The 13,261-nt window shown below is 34.4% G+C and overlaps 2 protein-coding genes across 4 annotated transcripts; one reads left to right on the forward strand and one right to left on the reverse strand.

Annotated features, from left to right (window-relative positions):
• The first annotated feature begins 144 nt into the window (after window positions 1–144).
• On the forward strand, window positions 145–8,871 carry LOC124631653 (oocyte zinc finger protein XlCOF6.1-like). Of its 3 annotated transcripts, XM_047166167.1 has the most exons (9): window positions 1,508–1,774; window positions 2,023–2,394; window positions 2,866–2,994; window positions 5,050–5,201; window positions 6,326–6,458; window positions 6,566–6,790; window positions 7,497–7,652; window positions 8,053–8,170; window positions 8,335–8,871. In XM_047166167.1, the coding sequence occupies exons 2-9, from the start codon at window positions 2,374–2,376 to the stop codon at window positions 8,586–8,588; spliced, it is 1,188 nt and encodes a 395-aa protein (XP_047022123.1). In that variant the 5' UTR covers window positions 1,508–1,774; window positions 2,023–2,373; the 3' UTR covers window positions 8,589–8,871. The 3 variants fall into 3 exon arrangements, with proteins under 3 accessions (XP_047022109.1, XP_047022115.1, XP_047022123.1); XM_047166153.1 differs by lacking the exons at window positions 1,508–1,774; window positions 2,023–2,394 and adding an exon at window positions 145–383; XM_047166159.1 differs by lacking the exons at window positions 1,508–1,774; window positions 2,023–2,394 and adding an exon at window positions 1,291–1,443.
• An 84-nt stretch (window positions 8,872–8,955) lies between these two features.
• On the reverse strand, window positions 8,956–11,411 carry LOC124631645 (zinc finger protein OZF-like). Its single transcript, XM_047166143.1, has 6 exons — window positions 11,199–11,411; window positions 10,703–10,964; window positions 10,455–10,530; window positions 10,210–10,357; window positions 9,900–10,133; window positions 8,956–9,566 (listed from the first exon to the last, which is right to left on the reverse strand). Exons 1-6 carry the CDS (start codon window positions 11,328–11,330, stop codon window positions 9,105–9,107), a joined length of 1,314 nt encoding a protein of 437 aa, XP_047022099.1. The 5' UTR covers window positions 11,331–11,411; the 3' UTR covers window positions 8,956–9,104.
• Between the last annotated feature and the right edge of the window lie 1,850 nt (window positions 11,412–13,261).

Genomic DNA, 13,261 nt, shown 5'->3' on the forward strand with positions numbered 1-13,261 from the left:
AATACTTATTTCACAACATTGAGACGACCGTATAGTATTATTTCTACCATTTTTATTACATACTACCAAGAATATAGCAACTTCTACTGTGAAAAAAAAACTTTATGCTGAATGAATGCTTTTTCTTTTTTGTCATTCATTCAGTTTTCTGTCAGACATAGAGTAACTTATCTGTCAGAGGAACCAATGTCAAGGGAATTCATGTTTTGTTTTTTATTTTACTAGAATTTATTTATTTCCTAAAGGCAGCAATGTCTTCAGAAATAAGCGTTGTTTTAGATTTTAATAAGATTTGCCGTGCCTGTTTATTGGACACTGGTCCTATGAAAGATTTGTTCGCAGTGTGTACACCTGAGATATTTAAATTTTGCACATCTGTTGAGGTAAGAATATTAATTTAATAATTTTAATATTTGTCTAACACTATTTCTAAAAATGTGAGAATTCAGTTAACTGAACCCTGTGGGATTTCTCCATGTAGCAGACACCATTATTGTAAAATGGTGTTTTTAGGGTCTTGTGACTAAAATATCTATTTCTGTTGTTGCTATATCAACAAGTAACTACCGAAAAGTAGAACTAAATGAGTACAAGATACAAACTATGATTAGTTTGTGTCTTAAAGCCAATGTAATCACTATGTAAAGGTACTTTTAGTCACAAAACTAAACATTAATATTAGGCCTTTACCTATGAAATTGCCGTTTTCAAATCACAATATTTTTTGTTTGGCTAAGAATTATAATTTCAAATTAATTTGGACAACATGGAATTCATCTTCCAAAAGTGGTCATTAGTTTATTGATTAGTGCTACATTGTCATCGCATTTCAATCTTCTTCTTCATCATGGATAGGTTAAAAAATCAAGTTATTATGGAATATGAGTACCGTGGTGCAGCAACGCGGCACAAACGGCACATAACATCAACGACGTTTACGGGGCTAACATTGCTAACTAACGTACCACCTGTTATTGGTTTTGGAAATTTCGACCTGAAAATTGAACCGAAGACTTTGGTTGACAACGATGAATTAAAGGCGATTGTGATTGATACACAATCTACGGCTAAAGCTTTCGACGTTAGCGTCAAACAATATTGATCCATTTGCGTCAAATTGGCAAGGTAAAAAAGCTTAACAAATGGGTGTCCCACAAACTCAATGAACGCTAGCGCGAAGTACGCGTCGAGACGTGCCTTGCACTGCTCAACAGACACACAAATGAATGATTTTTTCCGCGCTCCGCCAGTCACCAGACCTGGCGCCCACACATTACAACTTTTTCCAGAATTTGGATAAGTTTTTATCGGGTATAAAATTCAGTACCCGAGACTCACTAAAAAATGCCTTTGAAGAAATGGTTGCCTCCCGTCCAGCTAATTTCTTTAAGAAGGCCATCAATTCACTGCCACTGCGTTGGCAAAGAAGCATTGATTGCATGGGTAATAACTTTGATAAATACTAATGTCCGACCGAACTTTCGGTTTCGGCTTCGGTCGAGTTTCGGCCAAAAATCAAGTTTCGGCTGCAGTTTCGTTTTCGGCCAAAATCGGCCGAAAGTTTTGCCGAAACCGAAACTTATCTCGCAAGGTCACGCACGTTCGCCTAACTTCGTTTTCCGCGGCAAAGCTGTGTCGTAAGCCGTCGGCTCTGTTCGGAAATCATCGTGTGCCGTTCGGATAGCTCCGTAGTAATGCAATAAAACTTAGTCAGTGCGTGTGCGTCCGACGGAAACATTATTTGGAGGTTATGTTTTGATGGAACTGATAACATGTAAGTTTTTGTTTTGTTTCTGTACTTGAATTATTTATACAGTTAATTAAATATTGAGTCAATAACTGTTTTGTTGTTATTAACAAATGAAGTCACATGTAAAAAAGAAATTGTAAGTAAATAAAAAATGTGAAGTGTTTACATTCATAAATTACGTTTTATAGGTAATCTTATTCGAGATTTATTTTTCATTCCGATGACCTATTGTCCGATTGTTAATGTTACGGTTTTATTTTTAATTGTTTCAGAGTAAAATGTCACAACGAGAAAAAAATCCGATTTGGCAGTACTTTGATAAAAGTATCAGTGATACATCAAAAGCTGTTTGCAAGATATGTAACAAGTGCTATTCATTAGGAAGCCACGAAGCTAAAAAACAAACATCACATGGACTGAGGTTGCATTTATCAAAATTTCATGATCAGGAATAAAGGAAGTACAAAAACGTGTCTCAGAATTGAATGATTTCAAAAGTGAAGCAAAATTGAAGCGAACAGACTCGAGTGCATCGTTGAAAAAATCGAGCGCAGATCAGTCAACTCTTGTTCAGACAACTATCTTAAGTTTGACTTCTAAACCTAAAGTTGCACTATGGCCTGATGATCAGGAAATTACAAAAAGTAATCCTTTTTATTATTTTTTATTTATTTAACAATTACTTATTTGATTATATTCAACTGAAAAACATTTTGCTATGAGAACTTACTTTGAAAAAGTATTAAAAATGTTATTAAGATTTTTTAATATTGTATTAGATAAATGATTACAATACAACAAACTGAATTAATATACTGTGTTTCCACTTCATGCCCTAATTAATGCAAAATAATGGTAAAAAACACCAAATTTCAGTATTTAAAAAAATTTTATACTTGACCATGTGAGTTTCGGTTTCGGTTTCGGTTTCGGCCGAAACTGAAGCCACGGCCGAACATTCGGTTTCGGTTTCGGCCGGAAAACCAGTTTCGGTCGGACACTAATAAATACAAATAAAAAATACATGAAAAAAGAAGTAAAATTTTTTTCATATAAAACGGCAATTTCATAGGTAAAGACCTATTATATTTTTTATTTTAAAACATTTGTTTCAGGTGAATGATGGAGATAATTTGCCTAGGCAAATATGTCAGGCCTGTTTAGATTTGCTGAACAAGTCTTACTACTTCAAACAATCAGCTGTGCGCTCCAATCTTATTCTGAAGCAGCAACTTTTAGATGAGGTTGGTATTTTAAAGTTGCTTAAATTAATCCTTACCTCATGTTTTCATGGTTTTATTCACGGAGGACTAAAGACTAGCGGAGGTGCCCTAACGTAAAATCTCCTAACAAAGCAGCGCGCCAAAATTCGGGTGAGCGGGGGACGAGGAACGTTACTGGCTCCACCCGTGCTACACCCTTATACGCCTTTTATGGGAAGCCGCCCATTTTTTGTAAATCCATCTAGCGTGGAATAGGATAATTAAAATCTAACCCTAAACTAACATCGACCACTAGTGACATACTAAAAAGTAAAGTAAATACTCAAACTTATTAATTCTTTAAAAATAGTAATTGAATTGGAAAGTTTGAACAAGCATTCATTTGAAATGACCGAAGAAAAAGAGAGAGATAAAAAAGATAGAAAAATTGTACTTATATAAGTATTATTTTTCGAAAAAATTGCCCCACAACAATTTCTTTACACCCTCAAAAATGAAATAGGTAGGTATAATTCTACTAGGAATCAATAAATGGAGACTCGATTAAAAATCATTTTTATTCACCACCGGTCTAAAATACCCCCATTGTGTAATTTAAGTGTCAACTTATGTCATTGTGTTAGTTCGTCTACTAACCACTATGGCGTCACAAGCACGAAAATTTGTTCTATTTGTTCTAGAACCGTGCTGATGATGACTGTTGTTATTTTCAATGTTGCCATGTTATGAAATTCACCAAGAAAAATGGGAATTAAAATTATAGGGTCAGTGTTTATCAGAGTTTTCACAACTATATCATAACGGCGCCTCCACTAAATAGCAGACTTTATGTGTGTAGCATGTTGCTCTGAGTAAAGGTACATTCAAAAAGTATGTACGGGAAGAGAGATATACCTATGTAAAACATTGCTGATGATGAATATAAATAAATCTACACCAATTGTCGTCTCATCTTATATAACACAGTACCTACCTATAATTTTTAACTGAAAAATATTCCTTCTACATAGACAGGAAAATCCTTGTTCATCCACCCTAACATAGAAATTCATATTCACATATATCGAGAAATCTTCTTACAAAAGTACTTTTTACCTTTATGTTTTTTCTTAGATAAAACAAAAAAAAATACATAGATTTTAAATACGACCTTTTAAAAGAATGGGTGAGTGAATTTTCTATGCCTGGTAGCATTTAATTTTGTAACGGGTCTCTTTGTCTTGATGAACACAATTTTACTTCAAATATTAAGTCGACTACTTACCGAAAGATGGTGTTTTTATAATTTTAAATTTTCATGGTATCATATATTTTGGTTTGTAAATAAAAAAGCTATAAAAAAGCTTGTACGATGCAAGGAAAAATTAAGCTATTTTTAAGGCAAAAAATTGATACCAATAAAATATACATTGATAAAAGATTGATACGAAAATAATACAAATTCACTTAGAAGTTCTAGAAATGCAGCTATTCGACGACAGATGTCTCTAGCAAAAAATATGTTTTAAAGCTAAAATATTACCTACACGTGAAATGTTATCCTATCGGTATGTTTGACTTTGGATCCTGAGCAATTTCTACAATTAATGATAGCGCATTTCATCGTTTTAATCGAGTAACAAATACAATCTGTTGAAATTGTTGTAATAATACAACTATGACAAGATGTCAGTTTAATATGAAGGACGGTATATGGGCGGTGTCCAGCCACGCCTGCCGTGACGTAGTCGTGACGTATTTGACCTACCTGAAGGCGCGTGACCTACCTGCTTTAGGGCATCTCCGCTAGTCTTTTGTCCTCCGTGGTTTTATTAGTTTTAATGCTGTGTTATTATTTACCTTAGGTAGAAAGTGAGCTACATAATGCTTGTAGATAAATCCAGTGCCTGGAAAGGCACGTAAAGTTGCTGTCTGCAAATGCTAACCAGCAGTCATTGTTACAAATCCGTTACAGAGACATATAGGCAGATTTTGAGAAAACTACCACTAGAGCTTGCTAGAAGATGAAACCTGCCGCTTACTAAAATATAGAGCAGTAGAAAAAAATAAAATAATCAATCGTATTTCTTTTTGCAGGAACAACCAGTAAAATTGGAGAGTCTCTCCAATGATCATGAAATCCTTGAAATAAATGTAGCCGAAATAGCAGATGACGTGCTGAGTCAAAATATTGTATCGGACAACGATTTGATGCCTGACCGATCCATGGAACCTGCAGAAATTATTAGGTGAGTTTTCAATTATTTATTATCAATTATAAATACTAATTAATACTACAACTAGACTGAAACCATGATTCATTTATGATCATTTGCAATATTATGTATGATTGCTCTTATTTTATTCTTTTGAAACTGTAATAAAATAAGGGTATGGTTTAAGCTGTCACCAATTTAATTCATTTTGTGTTTCTTAAATAATAGGGTTTGCCCTCAAAATAGTAGATTTGTCACCAAAATGTATCACCAAACAATATAAAATCAATTCCACAATAAATTACCGAAAATCATAGAGATATGGGATCAGGTACCAAATAAATGGTTTTGTGTGTATTATTATAGGTTTGTCCTAATAGTATTTAAGCAAACTAATTTAAAGAGATCACCAATAAATCATATATTATATCACTAGAAAATTTCATGAAGGTCTAAAAATGTAGGGTGGTTGTCATCATCCTTTCAACCAAAAGAGTCTACTACTTAACTGGCCATGTGCCTCTCCCAAGGGTCTTAATTTCTACAGGTAGTATAAATATATTTAAATTAAATTTCTAGCTGAATAGTAAATAAAACACTTAATTAAAGTCAAAATAATCCATATTTATTGTGAAAATAACAATCACTGAATAATCAGCGCTGGTTTGGATTTTGAAGGGCGCCCCCTTTTTCTTTTCTGGCCGATAAGTAAATTAAAATTAAACTGATGTATTAAATTGGTAACGAATACATTATTTTAATAACTGAACGAAATAAAATGTAACTACTGTATTGGTGACAAAATAACAAATAAAAAGGAGTCGCAGTCAGGGATCGATTAATCGATTTATTTGGTGACAGATCTACCATTTTGAGCACCAAGCTATTATTTAAGTAATAAAACTATTATTATAAGAACGAAATTTATATTCATGTAATGCACTACAATTTTATTGGTAATCCATCTTATATTTTACACATTATATTAACATTAATTTGGTAATTCATACCTGGGAACACTCTTTGTTTATCTGAGAAGGAAAATATTTCGTGGCGACCGATCTATTTATTAGGTGATACAACTTGATGACATATATAAATTTTGGTGACAAAAAATATAGTTCCCATAAAATAATGATTGCATTTATATTTTTCAGGAGAATAAGGAAGCGGAGAGAATTAGAGAGACCCCTAAAGAAACGAACTAGAATGAAATGTCCTAAATGTGAGAAATCATTTCACAAATACGATAACTTTGAAGCACACATGCGGAGCCACTTTGGTAAAAAGGTATTTTGTAAATACTAAAAAACACAACAGCAATAAAAGTTATCTTTTCTAATGAGGCTGAAGCCTATATGAGTGTCATTTAATATTAAACTAGGTTTTTGTTTCAGCCTGATATAAAATGTCAACACTGCGATAAAACGTTTCCAACAGTCCGCAATCTTCACAGTCATATTCGGACGCACACGGGTGTCCGTAAATACCAGTGCCTGACTTGTGGGAAGAATTTCGGCTACTTGAATGTTCTGAAGAATCATGAGATGATTCACAAGGGCATCAAGAAGCATGTGTGCCATATATGTGATGCTAGATTTGTGCAAAGTAATAATTTGAAGGTATGAACAAAAAAAATATTTGATTTTAGATTTTTCCTGCAGTGTCCCAGTGTCCCTTGAGAACTACTGCCTGTACCCAGACAAAATATAGCCTATGTTACTTGGCGTGTATTTCTTAGCGAAATACGTTTTTAAATCGGTTCAGTGTTTTTGGAGTTTTTTTATGTTCAAAATAAAGTCGTGGTAGCCTAGTGGGTAAAGGACCAACCTCTCAAGTATGAGGGCGCGGGTTCGATCCCAGGTCAGGCAAGTACCAATGCAACTTTTCTAAGTTTGTATGTACTTTCTAAGTATATCTTAGACACCATTGACTGTGTTTCGGATGGCACGTTAAACTGTAGGTCCCGGCTGTCATTGAACATCCTTGGCAGTCGTTACGGGTAGTCAGAAGCCAGTAAGTCTGACACCAGTCTAACCAAGGGGTATCGGGTTGCCCGGGTAACTGGGTTGAGGAGGTCAGATAGGCAGTCGCTTCTTGTAAAGCACTGGTACTCAGCTGAATCCGGTTAGACTGGAAGCCGACCCCAACAGGATTGGGAAAAGGCTCGGAGGATGATGACGGTTTTTTATGTTCAAACAAAAAAATGTTTCTTCTCTATGATACATGAAAGAAAAAAATCTCAATAACAGTTACAACCTCAATTGCATGTCTATAATTATTAGAAAAAACTTTTACATTCATCAAACATCAACATTATAATTCCAGACTCATCTAGAAACGCATAGTAATCAGAAGAACTACATTTGTGTGCAGTGTGGCAAAAAGTTCGCTCAGCAAGGCAACCTCAAGACTCATTTGATCAGGCACTCTGGAATTAAGAACATAGCGTGTCATTTGTGTGATATGAGATTCTATATCAAGGTCAGTATTATACTTCATCAAGCACAAGAGCATGTTACCCAGTTTTAATTGTAATAAATAGTCAGCTTTTGCGGAGCTTTGAATCTACAATAGATCTTCTTCTAAAAGAAGGCATGTAAATTATTAGCCGTTTTCCCGCGGCTTCACCCGCGTCCCGTGGCCACGGGTAACTTCAGCCTGTACCGAGATAAAATGTAGCCTATGTTACTCAGGCAGAGTGTAGCTTTCCAACAGTGAAAGAGTTGTTAAAATCGGTCCAGTAGTTTTTGAGTTTATCCATTACAAACAGACAAAAATATTTCCTTCCTTCTTTATAATGTTAGTACCTATAGATTTTTTTGCTTTTTGAATTTTGTTTTGAAATAAACATGAATTAACTAAAATCTGGATCTATTTTCAGGGCGACCTTTTCAAACACATGAGATCACATTCTACTGACAAACCATTTTCTTGTCCATACTGTGATAAAAAGTTCAAAAGTCAGAGTTTTAAAGTAGTGCACATGAGAACTCATACAGGTATGTAATGTCTATACATATGTGTTTATTTACAAGCTGTTAAGAGTATGTATGAAGGCTCAGCAAGCCTACCCCAAATATATATAGTTGGAATAAGGGCTGGAGGATGATGAAGATATAGGATACACTCAATTATGTGGTACATAAACACAATTTACTTTCAGGTGAACGTCCCTACGCTTGTGACCTCTGTCCCAAACGATTCATGGCACGGAAAGACATGAGGAACCACAGAATGATACACACCGGTGAAAAGCCCCACAAATGTCAACTTTGTGATCAAGCCTTCATACAGAAAAGTGCTCTGAACAGACACATGAAAGGACATATGCAGAAGGATAATGATAAACCTCAGAATATTTTATTAAGGGCAAGGTTACAAGGTGTGGCTGAGCATCGGCAGTGGGATGATGTCTGACAGTTGTAAGACGGTTAGAATATAATGCTACTTGTACCTGAATAGTATATCAACTGGTTTTATTGGTCTGTTTAGTCTTCTACCATTTTTCAGTTATTGAATTTCGTTTAAAAGATTAAAAATGAAACATTCAATTATTTTACGAAATCGTTATTTGTGAAATATTTTGTGCAGTATTACAAAAACCTTACCTCCAATTTGAATATTTTTGTTCTTTGAATAGGATCTTGGATTTTATCAAAGGACACGCAATTACTTACTCAATAAATGTATGTAAATAGTCCCAGTTTGTTTTAATTGCCTGCTGCTGGAAAAACAATACATTTTATGATAGCCATAAAATGAAGTGAAACAAAAACTCAAAAAATACAATAAATATAATTTATTACATAATTGGAACTTATTCTAAGTGCAATAGATGAGTTATTTCCACGACTCAGTCCCATAACACAGAAGCAAAGGTGCAAAGGTTCATATCCATTTATTTACTTCAACAAATCCAACTCAGTCCTTTGATTAAACAGCAGTTCTATCATGTACTTTCATATGCCTTTTCAGCGTCCCTCGTTGAGTAAACCGTTGTTCACACAACCCACACTTATGTGGCTTCTCACCAGTATGTATTCTAACATGTTCAGTCAATCTCTTCTTTGATATAAACGCTTTCAGACAAAAACTGCAAGGATAGGGTCGCTCACCAGAATGCATACGTTTGTGTTCGGTCACCGAAGAATGTGATGCAAATCCTTTGTGACAGATTTCACATTTGTGCGATTTCTTTCCATCGTGTATAAGTAAATGTTTGGCCAAGTTATATTTATCAGTAAATGGGTAAGAACATATTTCACAAATGTAACGTCGACCGGAATGCCTTTTGGTCATGTGTGATAGCAGTATGGTTTTTGTGAAGAACTTTTTTCCGCAATGCTTGCAAGCAAATGTTCTTTCTCTGTTCTCTTTGTGTGTTTCTAAGTGTGCCTGGAAATAAAAAATAATTGAAAGCACATTTTCTTATACAATAAAATTCTGTGACAATAATGAGGAATGAGGCAATTTTCAGGACACCATTTTTTAAATAATAATTAAGGGTACGTTTTCAATGCTAGCTGTCGACTGCAACTGCCGGCCGCGCAGGCCGCGACTGCATGAATCTGGCCTCTGCTGCACTACTGGTTGGTATGTATTTACATGAAACCGTTTTGGATCGAATCAGCAACGCCTCGTGCAGTCGCCCTCAGACATCGACCGATTTCATGCAGTCGCTGCAAGTGCGGTCGGCAGTTACAAGTATACATATAACATGGTATTCACCTTCAAAATACCAGAAGTAGTGAATCCTTTCCCACAAACATCGCACATTATGAGTTTCCTCTCTCCATGTATTTTCTCATGCGTCTTCAGTGTCTGTTGGCTCTTGAATATTTTGCCACAAGTGGGGCACTTCAGGCTTTCCAAGTCGCTTTGACTGTGTTCACTCTTTGTGTGTCGTTTCAGACCACTCCATGTGACAAAGGTTTTATTGCACGGAGAACAACGAATTGTCACCTGAAAAGAGTATGCTTAATTTATTGAAATAATTACTTCCTAATTTTATTTAAGAAATGTTTTTAATCGTACTTACAATTTTACCCTCATGTTCCAGCTTATGTGCTTCGAATCTCTCTTTGAAATTGAATTTCTTTTGGCAAATATCACAGGTGTAAATAAATTTCTTCCTTATTTTAGATTTAATTCTTTGTTTCTTTATAGTTCTCAATTTATTTACTTTTCTGAAAAAAAGGAAATTATGCAGAGCCATATTTTAAATTCCTGTTTCATAACTGTGAATACTTTTCTGGCAATTAAAAAGATTTAAATTATACTTACAATTTATTAGTATTACTATACTGTTGTGAACCTTCACTGAACTCTGGCTCTTCCTGATACACTTCATCCACATAATCTGAAAATAATGATTTTATTTAAAATAAAGTACTTCGGTTTTTCAATTCATTTCAGGTGCAGATTAAACAGTCTTATATTTTTGTAAAATAACATTACAATAATTAATTTTGAAAATATCAAGCTCCTGCAGCATATTTATAATGTCTTTAAGAAATTATAAAAAACCATACCATGATCAACATCTTCATTTTCAATTTCAAGTTTAACAGTATTTTCAATTAATTCAGTCTTTATTTTGTCTGTTTTACTTTCATTTATTACAAAACTCCTATCAGCAGCTGCAACCATGTCTACCTCAAACTTCAAACCGTTCTTAACATTGGCTAGAGTAGCTTGAGAGTCTATGCATGTTTGCTTGAACTCAGAATATTTTTTGAGGAGTTCATAACATGAATCGCAAACTCCTTTGGGCATTTGCTCATCTTTAGTGACCTGTAAACAGTTAAAATAAAAATTATCGTATAATTAATTTTTCTCTTTTATTCGGACATTTACATTTACAGTGGTTGATAATAAAAATATAGTCAGTGACTTACGAGACAGAGATTCAGATTTTTAAATAAAGAAACAGTTATAGGGGCCGAGCATGGTCCTTGTTTTTACTTTATAGCATCAAACCTTATCGGTTTCCTAATAATTCATCAACGTAAATAATAATTTACTTACCAAAACCGAGGTGCAAAACCAATAAGTATCTGCACATACGTTCTCACATAAAAAATATGTAAAAGATGCTTTCGTTGTAAGGCACGCACGGCATACGGTATTCATATAAGTGTTGTAGTCAATTTTCGACATTTTTATAAACTTTTATTGTTTTTATTTACAATACAGTTTATTTATTTTGGCTCGATTTCTGCTCAAAACTTACCAAACTGTCAATCTGACACTAACAAATGGCCATTTTGACATTAGCAATCAGTTTACGAAGAAAGCTTTTAGCTTTATGAATGAATTCATTCATTTACATGTTCCTCTCTATTTAACCGACTTCAAAAAAGGAGGAGGTTCTCAATTAGCTGGAATTGTTCATATTTATAGCTTCCACTTTTTTCATATTTATAGTTTCACCGGCTTCCTGAGGAAACTAGCTTCCGAACTCAGATATACCTGTGTTAATGCGGGGTTTTATCTTGCATTTCAATTTTATAAAAATTGTGCAGCCGTTCATAAGCGACGACGCTACGTCAAGTACACCCAGTCATTCTTACGCGTGATTGTTCATAAAATAGCAGAGCCAAAATTCTTTCCTTTTTCTAATAAATAAGATGTAGATAGGTTTTTATTTTAAAATTAAAGAAATTCGATGTGTCAAAAACTATTAAATAAATGATGTACTTTTAATCTATGTGTTGCGAAAATAATACTTAGGTATTCGATTATTTCCTCCTCAAAGGATCTAAACTAAACGTTTCATTCAGCACTTTAAGCTGTTGTCTCTTCAATACTGCCAACAGCATTTTCTTGTGTTTCTAATGCAGTAACTAAAGGCAGAGCTCTCAGCTGTTCCGATACATTCTTCCCAAAATATACCTTTGCCTAAGATTTGTGGTCTCTCGGCGGTCCAACAGTATTAACATAAGGAGTAATATTTTTCCATTTATTTTGGACTGAATCCATGCATTTCGGTGTCCTTTTATAGCCTCTTATAAATTCAGGATTTTCTTCGAAGAAATTACACAAAATGTTCGTTTGGGCCGCAGATACTTTCATTGATGTCATTACTGGCTGGAGTTAAAATTGTAAAGATGTGTAAAGAGGAGTGCAACCTTTTCGTTGAATATTTGTTTGAAAACAATATTCAATAATCAACCAGTGAGAGCTTACATAAAGAAACAGGTTTCCGGTACAGACAAACCTGTACGGGTAGGTACCGATCAGTGCAGGTATAATATTTCAATACAATCCTATTCAATCACTTATAAAGAAACAGGTAAGTTGGAACAGGTAAACAACCTGTACCGGAAACCTATTTCTTTATGTAAGCACCCTTAGCTGTCAAAACATCAGCTGAGAGAAAGTGTTGCCAATATTAGCTGGACGCAAAGAAGGGTGGTTTTTCAATACGATTTGGGGGTGTGCGTTCGCGCAGCGGAATGTTGTTGAATTTAAAGATTTTAATTATGCAGATAATTAGTGTAAGACGTCCTATAATTGTGTATGGTAAATAAAAATTTGTGTATGCAGCCATTGTGGAGAAATTCACCAAAAACAGATTCCGCTGGGCGAACGTTGGCGAACGTTGTCCTGGCGGAACTTTTTTTAATCCATAGACTTTAGAAGAAAAGAGATGTGTCCGAAAATTAGTGTGTATTTGTGTATAATTGATTATGTATGAATGAAATCAGAGCATGCATAAACTTCGGAGAAATTCAAGTTTCCGCTACGCGAACGTTTGGCCATTAGCTAGTTTTCATATAAAGCGCTTACATAGAGAGCTGTAGATTTTTACATTCGTTGTTTTGAATTTGTTTATATTTGTTTAAAAAACAGATTTAGAAAAAGTCGTAGGGTTTAAAAGATAAAAATATAAACGTAAAATACACTTATTAGGTCTTAGTTCTTAAAGTATGCAGTTTGGGGTCTAGATTTTCACGTTTACACAAACCTTGTAAGTGTCTCCAACATGTTGCCAAGTATCAATGATGTTCCGTTAGTAATTAAAAAGTTATAGGATATTTTACCATGAATAGATCACTGTTTACAAAGCAGTCGAATATCACGACGTT

This window comes from Helicoverpa zea, chromosome 1, assembly GCF_022581195.2.
Source record: "Helicoverpa zea isolate HzStark_Cry1AcR chromosome 1, ilHelZeax1.1, whole genome shotgun sequence".
NCBI lineage: Eukaryota > Metazoa > Arthropoda > Insecta > Lepidoptera > Noctuidae > Helicoverpa > Helicoverpa zea.

Bases quoted from the DNA above. Each gene is read 5' to 3' on its own strand.
- LOC124631645 (XM_047166143.1), bottom strand. From the start codon at position 11,330: ATGTCGAAAATTGACTACAACACTTATATGAATACCGTATGCCGTGCG. The intron at 10,531-10,702 runs GTATGGTTTTTT...CATTATTTTCAG, and splicing joins AAATGAAGATGTTGATCATG to ATTATGTGGATGAAGTGTAT. The intron at 10,358-10,454 runs GTAAGTATAATT...CCTTTTTTTCAG, and splicing joins TATAGTAATACTAATAAATT to AAAAGTAAATAAATTGAGAA.
- LOC124631653 (XM_047166153.1), top strand. From the start codon at position 252: ATGTCTTCAGAAATAAGCGTTGTTTTAGATTTTAATAAGATTTGCCGT. The intron at 5,202-6,325 runs GTGAGTTTTCAA...TATATTTTTCAG, and splicing joins GAACCTGCAGAAATTATTAG to GAGAATAAGGAAGCGGAGAG. The intron at 8,171-8,334 runs GTATGTAATGTC...ATTTACTTTCAG, and splicing joins GCACATGAGAACTCATACAG to GTGAACGTCCCTACGCTTGT.